The sequence below is a fragment of the Dermacentor silvarum genome, chromosome 11, assembly GCF_013339745.2.
Source record: "Dermacentor silvarum isolate Dsil-2018 chromosome 11, BIME_Dsil_1.4, whole genome shotgun sequence".
In the NCBI taxonomy this organism is placed as follows: Eukaryota; Metazoa; Arthropoda; class Arachnida; order Ixodida; family Ixodidae; genus Dermacentor; species Dermacentor silvarum.
In genome coordinates, this window is record NC_051164.1 from 17,658,824 (window position 1) to 17,673,518 (window position 14,695).

General features: G+C 47.2%; 1 protein-coding gene across 1 annotated transcript in view; it reads right to left on the reverse strand.

The window, feature by feature from the left end:
• The window catches only part of LOC125941264 (uncharacterized), an 85,944-nt gene extending 76,286 nt beyond the window's left edge, over nucleotides 1-9,658 (reverse strand). The window contains exon 1 of the mRNA XM_049658235.1: nucleotides 9,549-9,658. Within this exon, the coding sequence (XP_049514192.1) occupies nucleotides 9,549-9,583 (35 nt within the window). The 5' untranslated portion in view covers nucleotides 9,584-9,658. The remainder of the gene's footprint in view (nucleotides 1-9,548) is intronic.
• Nucleotides 9,659-14,695: the final 5,037 nt, after the last annotated feature.

Below are 14,695 nucleotides of genomic sequence, written 5' to 3' on the forward strand. Positions count from 1 at the left end.
ACAGCGCGACTGAAACTAAAGATACACTGAGAAACAAATACCACAGAACAAGCCGACTCGCAACCTGTCCAACATGGACAAAATTGGACATTCAGGCCCGTTGGACATTCAGACTACAAGAGCTGTAGTTGGTCACATTCGTAGACGCATTATGAAAAGTTTATTCTTCTGCACGCATGGCTGCAAGTTTAGATCGTGATAGATTTATTCATATGCCTTTAATAGGTGTTCCAAAGTTACACGCGCTTCTACTAAAATATACCGACAAAAACACACTTAGTACTTGGCATAAACTGTATCCGCAGTCCCCTTCTATGTGTCTATAGTGACTATATTAATTGAGCGCCATCTTTCCCCTGCAGATGCACAACCACCGTTGCGCATCATTACCTCCCGCAGTTTTCAGAACCACCTTCACCAGGTCGCGAAACGTGTGGAGCATAGCCAGAGAAGCGCTTAATTCATCTTGCCATATTGTAATATCTCAAGTTTGAATCAGTTATTACGTGGTTTTAATTGAGCGTCGCATTGCGTACTACCCCTTCCCCATTTAATGCGTTCACGGACTCCACATATATAATACACTTGCACTCACCCTCAAAAGTGCCAGAAAACCCGCCGGAGTGGCTCAATCACCTAAGGCGTTGCGCTGCTTAGCACGAGGTCGCGGGATCGAATCCCGGCCGCGGCGGCCGCATTACGATGGAGGCGGAATGCAAAAATGCCCGTGTGCTTGCGTTGTAGTGCACGTTAAGGAACCCCAGGTGGTGGAAATTAATCAGGAGCCCTCCACTACGGCGTGCCTCATAATCAGAACTGGTTTCGGCACGTAAAACCCCAGAAAGAAGAAAGGTGTCCGAAAGCTCCCTTAACGAAAACACTTTGCCGCTTTCGACTCACTTTCTTTGGAGCTGGCTCGCTCCTTATGCTGCCTTAGCAGTAATCTACCAGATAACACTTATCACATGCCAATGTCATCCGGAACCACTTTCCCACACTTTTGATAAAGGTGTGAGTGAAATAGGTGCCAGCACAGCCGGCACGGCCTGGTCGCAAAATGACTTACGGACTCCGTGGACATCACTCTTTACTCAATCAATTCAGCAACGGAGAGAGAGCACCGTGGCTTCAGCAACCGGCATGAGCGCTATGCGCACGACAATTAGCGTTTCTACTTAGCAATTCTTTGCATGTTGTTGGGATACGCTGGTATAAACGTTAACCATAACTGCCTAATTACTACAGTAGCCCGAATACAACGTATCAGGCACTTACTTCACTATGTCGGCAGCCGTCAGTAAAGGAAAGTCGCATATCATTAAACTTAGTACATAGACGAAGATAAAATTGCACTTAAGTATCGTAGAGTGTTAGCAGTGCCGTGTTACCGTACAGTAAGTATGGTAATACCGTTCTGCCCAAGGACAGCGCATGCGCGCCCTTTACCTTACGGAAACGCTTCCCGCGCAGCATACTAGACGGTATACCACATATATACAGTAACGTGCGCACCGAGTTTTGCGAGCCGAGCCGAGTCAGAACAAGCCAAGACACAGCGAGAAAATGGCGTCGGCCACAGATACCACGTCGCTACGGTGGCTATAGATTGGTAGGTGTGCCGACCGGTGTAGTTCATTGCTTCTCCGCATCATGACAGCAGGAGTGGCACTGCGGTCAGAGGTTTTCCGGGAAGCGCGCGTCATCTGCTACTGAGAGTGTTGTTATTGCGCGCGTGTTATATTTAAATAATAGGTTTTCATAATAAAACCTGAAAAAAAAGGTTAAATTATGTTGAGAGTGCTTAAAAGTGCGATGTTTCTTGTTGCAATGAGTAATTTTCAAAAGCGGTCATTTATATCGTCTGTTAACACGCATGTTAACATGCTCGGAGTCACAATAGTTCTCCGAGTTCCTGTGTTTTCCTTAGACGTTTAAGGAGCGAAGTGAAGACTGTGGGTGATATTCGTGAATACCAAGCTCGTGAGACTCCGGGACAGAGTGAAAGTGTTCCTGCACAGAAGAAAACAATCCGGAAGGGCACCTCTTGCTTTGCGCCGAATTGTAAGTTCGCCTGCAAACATGCAAGCCACGCGCGATAGAATCATTGGTTTCGATGCACTGAGACCCATAACTTTCCGAGAGACGTGAGCTTGCTCTTCGCCGTGCTGAAAAAAATGTTTTAACCGCATTAGTAATGTGCCAGCGCCACTTCAATGAGCATGTCATTGAGCGTATGACCGACAGGAACATTGTGCAGATTCCGATGGCGTGTGTGCGGCTAATGAGTGACACTGTTCCTTCAGTGCTGAAGAACATTCCTAGAAAAAGAACAAGCGAGGCTCCAACGACATGTCGGCCGTTGTAATAATCCGGAAGAGACAGCGAGACGAACCAATGCCTCCTCTGAAGGCATTGGCCAAACCTATACACACGCTCTAAGCAAATAGGATGCGAATGAAGATGCAGCGTACGTGTTCTGCAGATGAAGAATGAGTATTTGTATACAAGTGAAGAAATAAACCTGCTGAAAGACGGCTGACGAAATCTTTGTGCGTGCAAAAATTTCAGCTTCAAGTGCAGCGGCCGCGGTTTACAACACAACGACTGGCAGATATGTCCTGCTGATGGCATTTTTTTTCCTTTCGCCAGCTGAAGCGTTCAGAAGTCATCGGTTATGAGCAGCATAAAACCGAAATTACGAACAGAATCATCAAGCTAATACATTGCTCGCCTCCACTTCCTTGTGACGACCAAAACGTGGCTCCTAAGCGTACTCCCGAAAAGAAAAAGCACCTTAAGCTACGCCACATGCATTTTGAGCGCTGTGATGCCGTGCAGTGTTTCATTTAAAGCTATAGTTGCAATAAACGCTTGGTGTTGCTGCATGGTTTGCGTGTGCGATCAAAGAATTACCTAAATTATTATTGCTTTCAAATATACATATATACGATATTCACGAGTCCAAACTAGAATTTTTCACGCTACAAGCTGCTGTTCTCATCATACATAATCGAACAACGTAAGAACTTTTTTTTTCGTCACGAACAAGTTTATAATATATCTTATAAATCTATAATAACCCCAATACAGCCAAGGAAATTGAACCAAAGGATTTTAGTTGTACGAATATCAATATTTAGGCCATTATGTATTACATCCCTTCAAGTCAAATCATTTCTCTTGCGCATTCCGTGGTATAAAGTTACGCCCTGCAGGTTCACGTACAGCCCCTACATACTACTGTATACATCTGTTCCGCAAAGCAAACTTCGCCTTTCTCGCTTTAGATAAATTGATGAACGGCTATTTCGTCCATGCAGAATTTGTTCTTCTCCTCGTAGGCTCAAATTTAACGTGTTTACCGAACTAAACAGCGTTAATAGTTCTTATATTTTCAGACCTCAAACGGAGAAACAAACAGGTGACGGAATACAGGACGCATCGACCAACAAACGCAGCTAAAACGTTTTGCGTCATCGCGGTACGGTAGTGCTATCACTGAACCGCAATGTAGTGTGAGAGACCTCCTGACAGCTCTTCGCAATACAACCAGCCACATCTTAAAATAGGCATATATGCGAGTTGGAATACGCTAGCGCAAGACAGGGGTAATTGGAGAACGCAGGGAGAGGCCTTCGGCTTGCAGTGGACATAAATATAGGCTGATGATGATGATGATATGCGAGTCGTACAGTCCGCATTGGCCATCTGTGGAACACGTACCAGCTGATTAAAGCCGCATGATACAAAGCATTTTCAGTACAGACTTGCGAAGCACCTTTGTTGTCTCACAAACTCGGCCGACATGCGGAAGTTATCGAAATAAGCCTTTACCGAGTTAAAATCATTCAGAAGACCAAAAGCTCCAGCGCAGGTTTAGAAATGAAGCCCCTACGAACTGGAGGATTCCAGGCAGGCGACAAGATCGCAAAACTGTCGTGCGACCAGAAAAAGCTCTCCCTGCGCCGATCAATACGGGAAGTAAGTCTGCCACTGGAAAAAATAATGCCTTGTTGCGATAAACTCAACACGCTGGATTAAGAGAGAACATAGGAAATAGGGAGGAAGCCACTATCGCTTGTAAACATCTGGTCAGGAATTTTGCAAAATAGCGCTGGCATGGCTGGTCGCGTCGTTGTTTTTTGTGAGATCATGCGGTACTTTGTGTCTGCGGAACTGTCGACCTTGACACTGTGTGCAATACGATAGCTGAGGATTACGCAATCGTGCTGAATTAGGAAATCTAAAGGCCAAATTCTCATCAGGTAGCGCAGAAGCTTAAATCGCTACTATATACAGGATGTTTCAGCGAACACCTTCAAAAAAAATTACACCATCTTCCCGAGGGGAACCATGGTCTGAAGCGGAGCATCGCGGTCGTTATAACGGCGTTAATTACGTTATTACGGTGTTATTAACGTTGTTAACTCGGTGTTATTACGTTTTTATTACGTGTTAACTTGCGTTGGTCATCATCACATCGCATGAACGCCGTGCTGCTGCTCGACGTTCTCTAACCGACGCTGCTTCACGGTCCCGAACCTCAGGTTCTGCTGCTCGACGTTCACGAACCAACGCGGCTTCCTGTTCTCGAAGGTCGGGCTCCGCCGCTCGCTTCGTACGTTTACGTTGAACTTCACGGTCCCGAACCTCAGGTTCTGCTGCTCGACGTTCACGAACCAACGCGGCTTCACGTTCTTGAAGCTCAGGATACGCTGCTCGACGTTGACGTTTCGAAGCAGCTTCGCGTTCTCGAAGTGGGGAATCCGCTGCTCGACGCTGACGTTTCGAAGCGGCTTCGCGTTGGCGAACTGAATCTGGATCCGCTGCGCGTCGCCGACGTTTACGTTCTGCGTCGCGAGCTCTTCTCTGCGCAGCCTTGTATTCAGAGGTGCTTGCGGTTCTGTTAATGAACTGGCTGCTGCTGTTTGAAGATGTGCCAGACAGTTCGTTGACAGATTCGTTGGCGTCCATTCAGCGCATCGGTCGGCGCAGCGTGACTAAACCGAAGCAGCAACTGAGGCAGCGGCGCATGCACCGGGTTTATATAAGCAGCTGGCACGGAGAGGAGGAGGAGAGAGAGAGAGGCGCGCATGCGCGCGCTATCGCACAGGTGGCGGATGAAGACACGGAGGGAGAAGCGCGTTATCGAACAGATGGCGTGGAGAGGGGGAGACAGGTGTTATCGCACAGCTGGCGTGGAGAGAATGAGGAGAGGTGCGGACGGACGCCAACGCCGACGCCAACGCCGACGCCAACGACGCCGCGGGACAGGCCGCCGCTATAAGATGCTCCGCATCTAAAATAACGCGGCTGTTTGGGCGTGTTGATAAGACATGAAAAAAAAAAGTGTAGCGAAGGATGATGCAATTGCTGCTTCCAGTTCCGGCCAAAGCGCTAACTTAAGTGTAAAATCTAACTGCGTGTGAATCTGTCAAGGTTGCACAAGGTCGATCCATATAGGTCGCGAAGCTTCGGGCGAAAAGCGGTTCAGAACCAATTGTCACCGACATCAGCAAGGGTGGTTATGGGAGCAGCGATTGAAGTGCGACTATGTTTGGAGGGAATAAACACTGGGAAAGAAAACTGCGTGTTTTAACTAAAGCGAGACGCAGTTAGATTCATTCAACGAAAATAAAATTCCTAATCCATTTTATATAAGCATGGTGAGAAAAGAAGATAAAACTATTTTACTTGATCACTATCAATAAATACCTTTTTTTCAGCGCCAACCGTGAGAGCGCCCATCGATAGCGGTGGGCGTTGACGCCGCTATCACTTGCAATGCAATGCAGCTCTTGGAGTGCGTGGAAAAGCGCACTCGTAAAGTTCACCTGTTACAATACGCCTCCCTCACATTTTTTGTTGTTTTGCATGCCGACGTTTGTCTGAATTAGGTGTCGTGGGTAGTTTAATTGTTTCTTAACCTGTGCAGTAAAAAGTAGTGAGTTGCGACCGTCAGGTGAGTGTTTACTTTAGTTGTTTTCGTGCGACAGCACTGGCTGATGGGCTTGGCGTCAGACGAAAGGACGAGCACTTGACGCAATCTACGCCCAAAGCGTTCGTCGGTTTTCAAAGAAAGTATGTTCTCTGCAGCGATGCAATTTCGACACCCGTACGGCTGACCTTTTCCTGCATCGTTTTCCGCGCCGAAAGCTCGGAACACCCATCAAGTCGACTGGCGGGGCATTTGAATATACAGCTCTAATGGCAGGCCTCCGAAAACAAATTTCGCGCCTTTAATAACAAAATGACAACACTTCTGTTCTTCACGGATATGACGTCAAATTATTTTTTCTTCCGCCGGAAGTGTTCCCTCCTTACACAGATGGCGCTAAGCGCCATGAACCGCCGATAAGCCGCCATGTTTTGAACGTATGGGATTCTATGGAAGCTTCGCTACCAGGTATGTATTTACCTTGGGTTGCACCCTCGTCACGAGAAGCAGCTGCCAACGGACGCGTGAAAATATCGAGGAAGAGATAATTCATAATTTAGGGGATAACTGTGTGTCCAACCTGTAGATTGCTTTAACTTGAAGGAATTGTGATACTTGCGTCGTCACTGTTTTCCTAGCCGAGCTTGCGTGATGTACGGCCACAAAACGCCTTTATATTCCGCGCTTCGCAGGTCTCAATAAATTGTTGCAAGTCAGCGCTCGTGTGTCTCAGTCTTCTTTCACCGACCACGTCTGGTTGTGCGCTTGGTTGGTATTAGGTACTAATACCAACCAAGCGGTTGGTATTAGTACCTAATTAAAAGGTTGGTATTAGGTACTAAACAAATGAAGTACCTAATACCAACCTTTTTAAATACAAATCCGCAAGTTGTAATTAATGGGAAGGAATGTATGTCAACGTCTCGTTTTAAAAAATATTGTTAAATCCTTTCTGTTATCCTGTACACCTCCATAAAGTATGTATGAGTTCATGCGCCAGGTTATAGCGATGTACAAAAAAAAAAAATGTGTGTGTTTTGCTAACTATCGCTATTTTTTGCTGTACCAAAGCTTATTTCCCGTAAAATGTTTTCGCTATCTGCTGTTTAATTTCTGGTAGAATGTTCACGCCATTGTTGAACTATGCATGGGTGGTAGGGCCATTGTCAGGCAGTCTCTTCTGCCTTTAGCCGTACCTTCCCCTGACCTGTATTGTGTCGGAAACAATAAAATGAATGAATGAATGAATGAATGAATGAATGAATGAATGAATGAATGAAAGTCCTAAAATGCATCATGATGCAGCTGTCGTTACGCGGAGACGTGTAACTGCACACTCAACAGATTTTGCACAGGCAAGGGCTATAATATAACGAATACAGGATGGGAACCTGAAGCTTCTCTGTACAAATGACGAGTTATTGCGAAGAAAATAAGTGTACTACGTGTAGGGCACTAGGAATATTTGTGTTGATTCCCATAACGTCCATGTACACAGCACAGTTGCTTTGCAGACTTCTCTTTCACGCAAAGCAAGGCATAAAGTCACCAAACACGAGGAAATATACCCGCAGAAAACGCCACAGTCGAGAATGCACGCGCCATTTGGCAAGATAGTTGACACGATGTTTCCAACCGAGATGGCCTCACCCTCGTATCACCTCCGTTCTCGCGTAATCCCGCGTCATAGCTTTTCTCGGGGCAAGCGATGTTTCTTCCTTCTTTCTTTTTTCAGGCAACGAAAATCGTTCCCGGACTGATGGCCAAGTAGAGGGATTTTCTCTTCTCTGTTCGCGCGACGCTGATGTTTTCGTTGCCAATGTTGCCAGCTACCGTAAATGTCTTAGTGTGGACGGGCCTTTACATAATAAGGTTTATTCGATTCAGCTAAGTTTCTCTGCACCATCTGCACCTATTAACGGTGCAGTGCAACTAAGCCTTGGATTCCCAGAGGAGCAGCGCTGCACCCTGCACCCCTGGGCTCGATTGCACGGGGTGCAAGCCAAGGCACCGTGCTGTGCAGTGCACCCTTGAACCTTGCAGTTAGTGGGTGCAGCCTTCACACCCTAACTGGCACCCCCTGCACATTTTCGTTTGTGGTGCCGTACACCTTTTCTGAATTGAACAAACCTATAACTGTACCCGAGAGTTCCGACAATGGCTTGTCATGCGGCTCCAGCGGCAACACGTGACCACCAGCAATGCAGCCCTAAAGCCGTTCTGTGACCAGGCCATCCGAATGAGCTGCCGGCGTTAGTCTACAGCCGGCGCAGTGCACATGAACTTGGGTAATGTATCGCGTAGAAGCGCTACGCTCCGACACTGCATTGGATATACCGGCTGTTTCACGTAACTTGAGCCAAACATTTAAAAATATGCAAATGTCACGTAGCGGAACCGAACCAAGCTAATGTTTGCCTTCGCTTGGAGATAGCCAGGTTATTTTCCGCAATCGGACTATTGAGATGATTAGTCTTGAATAATTAATCAACTTATAGAATATAAAAATTAGATTAGGGGTGTCAGTGAGAAAATTGTAGAGCAACAGGAAAAAATCCCGATACAGCGTTCTGTTACTCAATACGTGCTACATAAAAGTGTTTTTCCGAGAGTGAAAGAATCCCACGAATACACGCAAAATTGCCGCGCGACTGGCCTCTCGAGCCACTTTGCGTGTATTCGCGGGTAGATTTCACGGTCTGAAAAACGCTTTTATGTAGGACGTATTTAGCAACAGAAAGCTGCATCGGGAGTTTTCCATGTTGCTCTACAATTTTCTGATTGACACTTTTCATTCAATTATGGTGTATGAGAAGTTGGTTAAATTGGGCTAATTCTCTAATTAGGCGGAACGCAAAAAATAATCCGAGTACCTCCAAGCGACGGCAAACAACATTTGCTTGGTACGGTCCAGCTGCGTGGCATTTGCACACTTTTAAAGTTTGGCTCAAGTTACGTGGAGCACCCTGTAATGAGGCGTTTGCCTAATTAGATAAGCATAAACAAAATATTGATTTTGGGTTTTGCGTGCCAAAACCACGATATGGTTATATATAGCACACCGTACTCCAAATTGATGCGGGACACCTGGAGTATTTTAACGAGCACGCAATGCACGGTATACCCGGGAGTTCTTGCATTTCGCCCCCATCGAAATGTGACCACGACGAGTGACCACGACGACGTCAGGCTTAGCAGCGCAACACTAAATCCACCAAGTAAGCACTGCGGCTAGCTCTGCCACCTGACCTAACCTTAAACACTGGGTACATTTGGAACACCGGAGCTTTGCTGTCTTTTATGCACGTGTTCGGGATTTCCGTATTCAACCGCGAATTGATTTTTTATGCGCTTGGCAGTGGCTAGGTCCCTGTTCGTTTTTCTCCGACACCGGGTGAAACGTCATTTTTGTATTACCGTGTTTCAACACTATCGATTGATTAAAATAATCCGAACGTTACCTTCTTCGGGATATTATAATATAAATTTTCTCAGGAAAAAAAAAGAAAAAGTAATATTTATTGTATGACACATGGTCGGCGCCCCAATCTCGAGACACTTCGGTAGACGTGTATTCTGACAGAAAGACGGAATGAACTTTCGAGCTTACTTGATATTAAGGGTTTCCTTCAGGGCCGCTGCCATGAGGATGCCACTGCCTGGATATGAAGTGGTGTGGACGATGTTTCCGCCTATTCGGAACGACGCTGCTGGTTTCCACTCAGCCCTGTACTCACTAAAATCGGCTACTCGAAGACCTGTAATTGACCCCAGGTATGTATAATTACGAGTGTCGCTGCATGCTGCAAATTCATGAATTTAGCTGCAAAGTGCGAAGGATGCAACTCATTACGTGATAGTGAAGGCAGTAATTAGCTAAATGATGGTTATTTAGCTACATTTTTCATCTGATATTTCTGTTAACAAAAACATTCACAGCTTTTATACGTGCAGAATATCTATGTTCTCATGCCTAAATTTTAAGATAATTTTATCGACCACAACATAATGTGGTCAGAACAATGCCCCTATTATCCTTCTTGTGTGATTTTAACGGTTAGTAAATGCAAGAACGCTGATTTGACGGGATTCCGAGCACTGCCGCGCTATTACATGTATCACATTGTTGTCACATACAGTTGTTTGGCATATTCTACTACCAAAGCTTCTCTGTAAAATTAACAGTGGGCTGTGTGTTTTATAATACGGAACATCTTGTGGAGTTTACAGCAGTCATTTTAATAACATTTTATATGCATGCAATGGTGCGTTGTTCTTACACAAATTTGGACACATAGGAAGGACAAGAAGTTCCGTGAATCTTACATGCAATTGGTGCCCAAATTCGCCTGCAATTTCGTTTAAAAAAGGAAGCGCATTGCCCACTCAGTAAGCAGCTTAATTGTAATTTGAATTTGTTTCTCTAAAAATTCAAATGCATTTTTGTTTTATTTATTAAATACTGAAGGCCCTACTTCGGGACCTAGCAGTAGTGGTAATAGTTTCGAGTTAGAGAAATTATACAATAAATACTGAATATTCAGCATTCATTGGGTATATTTTTGATGCCTATCTAAAAAAAAAGAATAAACTTCCAAATTAATGGGCGTTTCCGCCAATGAGACAACACTAGGGGTTCTAGCGAAATATCTTCCAATTTATATTTTATTCAATTAGGTTTAAAATAGCAGTACAGCCGGAGGCAGACAAGTTATCAACATGGAATTCATGTGTCGTGTTTCTTGTGGCGTGCTCATAAGGAAAAAAGGAGCGAAGAAGACTCCAGCCAAAATTTATTTTCAATTTGAAAAATTCATCGGCCATTCCACCCTGTGAAGGTGGTCGACCAGCGAAGCTGCCATGGTGGTTCGTAGAGCTCTTACTCTGTAGGCGGCACGGGCGCGTTCTCACTACCGCCTCGGCGGCACGACGTCGACGGTCACATTCCAGCCGCTGCTCTCAGTGTCGTACATTTGCTGTTCCTCGGGCGTACGAACCACTCGCAGATGATCTGGCGTGGTTAAGCGATTGAACCAAAATGGCCGACGCCGCAAACAGTAAAAACGCGTCAAGGAATGCTCGAATTGACGTCAAATTTGTCAGGGAGCTTCCTAGACGCTTCCCCGACTATACGGCGACTCTACGTTTCTGGCCACGTAACTTGAGCCAAACTTTAAAAGTGTGCAAATGCCACGCAGCTGGACCGTACCAAGCAAATGTTGTTTGCCGTCGCTTGGAGGTACTCGGATTATTTTTTGCGTTCCACCTAATTAGAGAAGTAGCCCAATTTAACCAACTTCTCATACATCATAATTGAATGAAAAGTGTCAATCAGAAAATTGTAGAGGTGTGCCTAGTGCGTGCATGATTGCACAAGTACCGTAGTGATCATCTGGCTGCGACGTTGGAGCTGATTAAGGTGGATTGGGGTTGCTACAAGGTGGATTATGGTTAATTGAGGTGGAATAAGGTTGATACAGATTAAAGCATGTTGGATTAAGGTGGAATAATGTTGCAACAAATTAGGATCTCACGAGTGAAAGCTGACGACGCTTGGTGCGTACGTGTCTCGCGTCTTGGCGCCGAGAAAACAAAGATCCGCGCTGAGCTCGCGATTAGGGCTCGAGCAATGAACAAGAAGGCTCAGACAGTCCCTTACTGTTCTCCACTGTGTCTGGATGCGTCTTATGCCACCCCGGAACCAATAGAAACGGCCACAACGGCACGTCACTAGACCAAGGCGGATTTAGGTAGAGTTGTGAAGGACAATTGACAATGTATGACGTCACGTATCATGGACGTAACAAAATAGTTAGAGAAGTCATAATGCTTGCGCATTCAAATCATGTAAGCATATTGCCTATAAATGCTTAGCATATACTATTGCGGCGGCCTCACGGTCGCACAGCAGCAGCCAGACACCCTTTCCTATCTTTGACTCGGTGAAATCTTATCGCATTGTGTGCAGGAAAGGGAAGTGGTGCGAGGATACGCCACCGAGCCGTACAGGCTGTACGATTACAAAATAAAGTTAGTTGTTGCTTGTTCTTCAGGGACTCGCTTCTATCTGTTGATTTCCAGCCACGCTCGTGCCCCACACAACATTGGTGACCCGGACGAGCAGCAAGGGCTATAGACACACCTCAAGGCACCGAAATTTCGACTCTCTCCGGCGACGACGTTCAACTGCCTCCGTTTTGGACTGCGGATCCTGCATTGTGGTTCATTCAGGTAGAATCACAATTCGCTGCACGGCGCATCACAGCAGATTCCACGAAATACCATTATGTGGTGAGCAGTCTGCCCCATCAACCGCTAGCGAAATTCGAGACCTGTTGCTTTTCCCACCAGCACGCAACGTTTACGATAAGTTGAAGGCAACACTCATTCGCAGCATCACGCCCTCCGAAAGCCAACGGCTACAACGGCTTCTTCATGAAGCCAATTAACCTCGGCGACAGAACGCCAAGCCAGCTGCTGCGTCATATGCCGCAATTATTGGGCAGCAAAGTGGACGATCTTGACAGCCTGCTGCTCCGAGAAATACTTCTACAGAAAATCCCCCCGAACGTCAGAATGGTCATGGCTGCCTCAAATGAGAACGATCTATTCAAGCTGGCCGAGTCAGCCGACAAGCTCATGGCGGTAGCTCCCACATCTGTCGCGGCCGTCACAAGCGAACCGTCTCCACATGAGCAGCTTCAAGAGATAAAGAACGAAATCTCACGTCTCGTGGATTCCGTGGGCGTCCTCCATACCGCGTCACAGTCAACCACTCAGAGTACTCCGCAGTCACCTATGAAACGCCAAGAACTATTTTGGTGCCACCGCAAGTTCGGCAATGCTGCACGCAAATGCGTATCACCCTGCGAGCTCTCGGGAAACGCCCCGCGCAGGCGCTGAGGGTGACCAGTGCTTCTGCCATGCATGAACGTCGCTCCTGAGTCTTTTTATTGCGATAGCAATTATATGGACACTCCAAAGTTGATTTCTGCGGTCGGCGCCGTCATCGCCGTCGCCGTGGGGTTCCGTATGACGTCAATGGCGATGAAATAGTCGCCGCGCGCCGTATGCTGTATATGTGCGAGTGAAAGGGCGCGAGGGACGCGCGCTTTTACGGGGAGCGAACTCACGGTGGAGAGCAAACGCGTGTTCTGCGCCGTGCTCAATGAAGGGCTGCCGAATTAAGCGTCGCTTTCTTCCTTTACAATCACCATATATATGGAGCAAACGCGTCTTCTTCCGATGCGCGAAAGGCCGTGGGAGGGGGGGAGGCGACGTTTAGGTTCGGCACCACATGCCTATTTATATAAGAACGTTGTGAGGCGAGAAGGTGGTAAAGACTTCCGACGCTGCTCGACGAGTGTCCAGTTATGATCTCGTCGAAAACATCCGAGCCGCCCCCAGAGGCACCTGCAACAGTCACCGACCGTTTGATGCGACAGTCACTGCTTGATGCGAACGCGGGCAAAACGCCGATGGCGTCGATAACAGTTCTGCGTGTTGCCGGTGCTGCTGCATGTCCAAGTTTACACAGCTGATAAAACTACGATCCTTACTCTGTATAGCTCTATACTAATTTGCTATCGCAATTGATGCTTCGCCTTTCGGGTGAAACTGCGACAACTTTTTCCTAACCAACCGCAACAGCGGCTTCCGCTTCCTCGTCGACACAGGCGCCGAAGTGAGTGTACTCCCAGCATCGCATGCGGACCGCAAGCGCCCGAACACATCGTTTCTGCATGCAGTCAACAACACGGCCATCGCCACGTACGGAAACCGCTCCCTAACCGTCAGTCTGGGCCTGCAGAGAACGCTACGATGGATCTTCATAGTAGCCGACGAGAAATTCGCCATCCTCGGGGCGGATTTTCTGCGCCACTTCGGACTGTTAGTCGACGTGCGTAACCGGGGGCTACAGAACCCTGTGTCACAAAGCGATGTAAAAGGCAAGCCTTCAAGAGATACGCCGCTCAGCCCTACGCTGATCAAGCCAGCAGGCCCTCTTCGTTTCACTTCAATACTGAGCGACTTTTCTGACCTGACACACCAGCGCCAAGTGGGATCCCCAGTAAAACATGACGTTCACCACATCACCACAACTGGACCACCGGTTCACGCTCGACCACGTCGATTGTCGCCTGAAAACTGGTGGTGGCACGACAGGAATTCGACCATATGTTGGAGTTGGGCATCATCCAACCTTCTTCCAGTCCTTGGCCCTCTCCCCTTCACATGGTCACTAAGCGTTCATCGGGCGACTGGCGTCCTTGCGGGGACTATCGAGCGCTGAACAGTGTCACAATGCCCGACAGGTACCCCGTGCGACATATTCACGACATACTGGCAGGTCTGCATGGGGCCAAATTTTTTTCAAAAATTGATCTCGTGCGTACACAGCATCAATACGTGCGTGCATACCTGTGTCACCGGAAGACGTTCCCAAAACTGCTATCACTACACCCTTTGGTCTATTTGAATTTATGCGCATGCCATTCGGCCTTCAAAACGCCGGTCAAACGTTCCAAAGGTTTTTCGACGGTGTTCTACGGGGCCTCAATTTTTGTAACGCCTACCTGGATGACTTCCTTATCGCGAGCACCACCCCAGAAGAACATGAAGCGCACCTGCGGATTGTTTTTCGGCGTCTATCTGAGCACGGCGTTATCGTCAACGCGGCCAAGAGTGAACTCGCCGTGCCTGAGTTATCATTTCTGGGCCACACCATTTCGAACTCGGGAGTACGGCCACACCCGT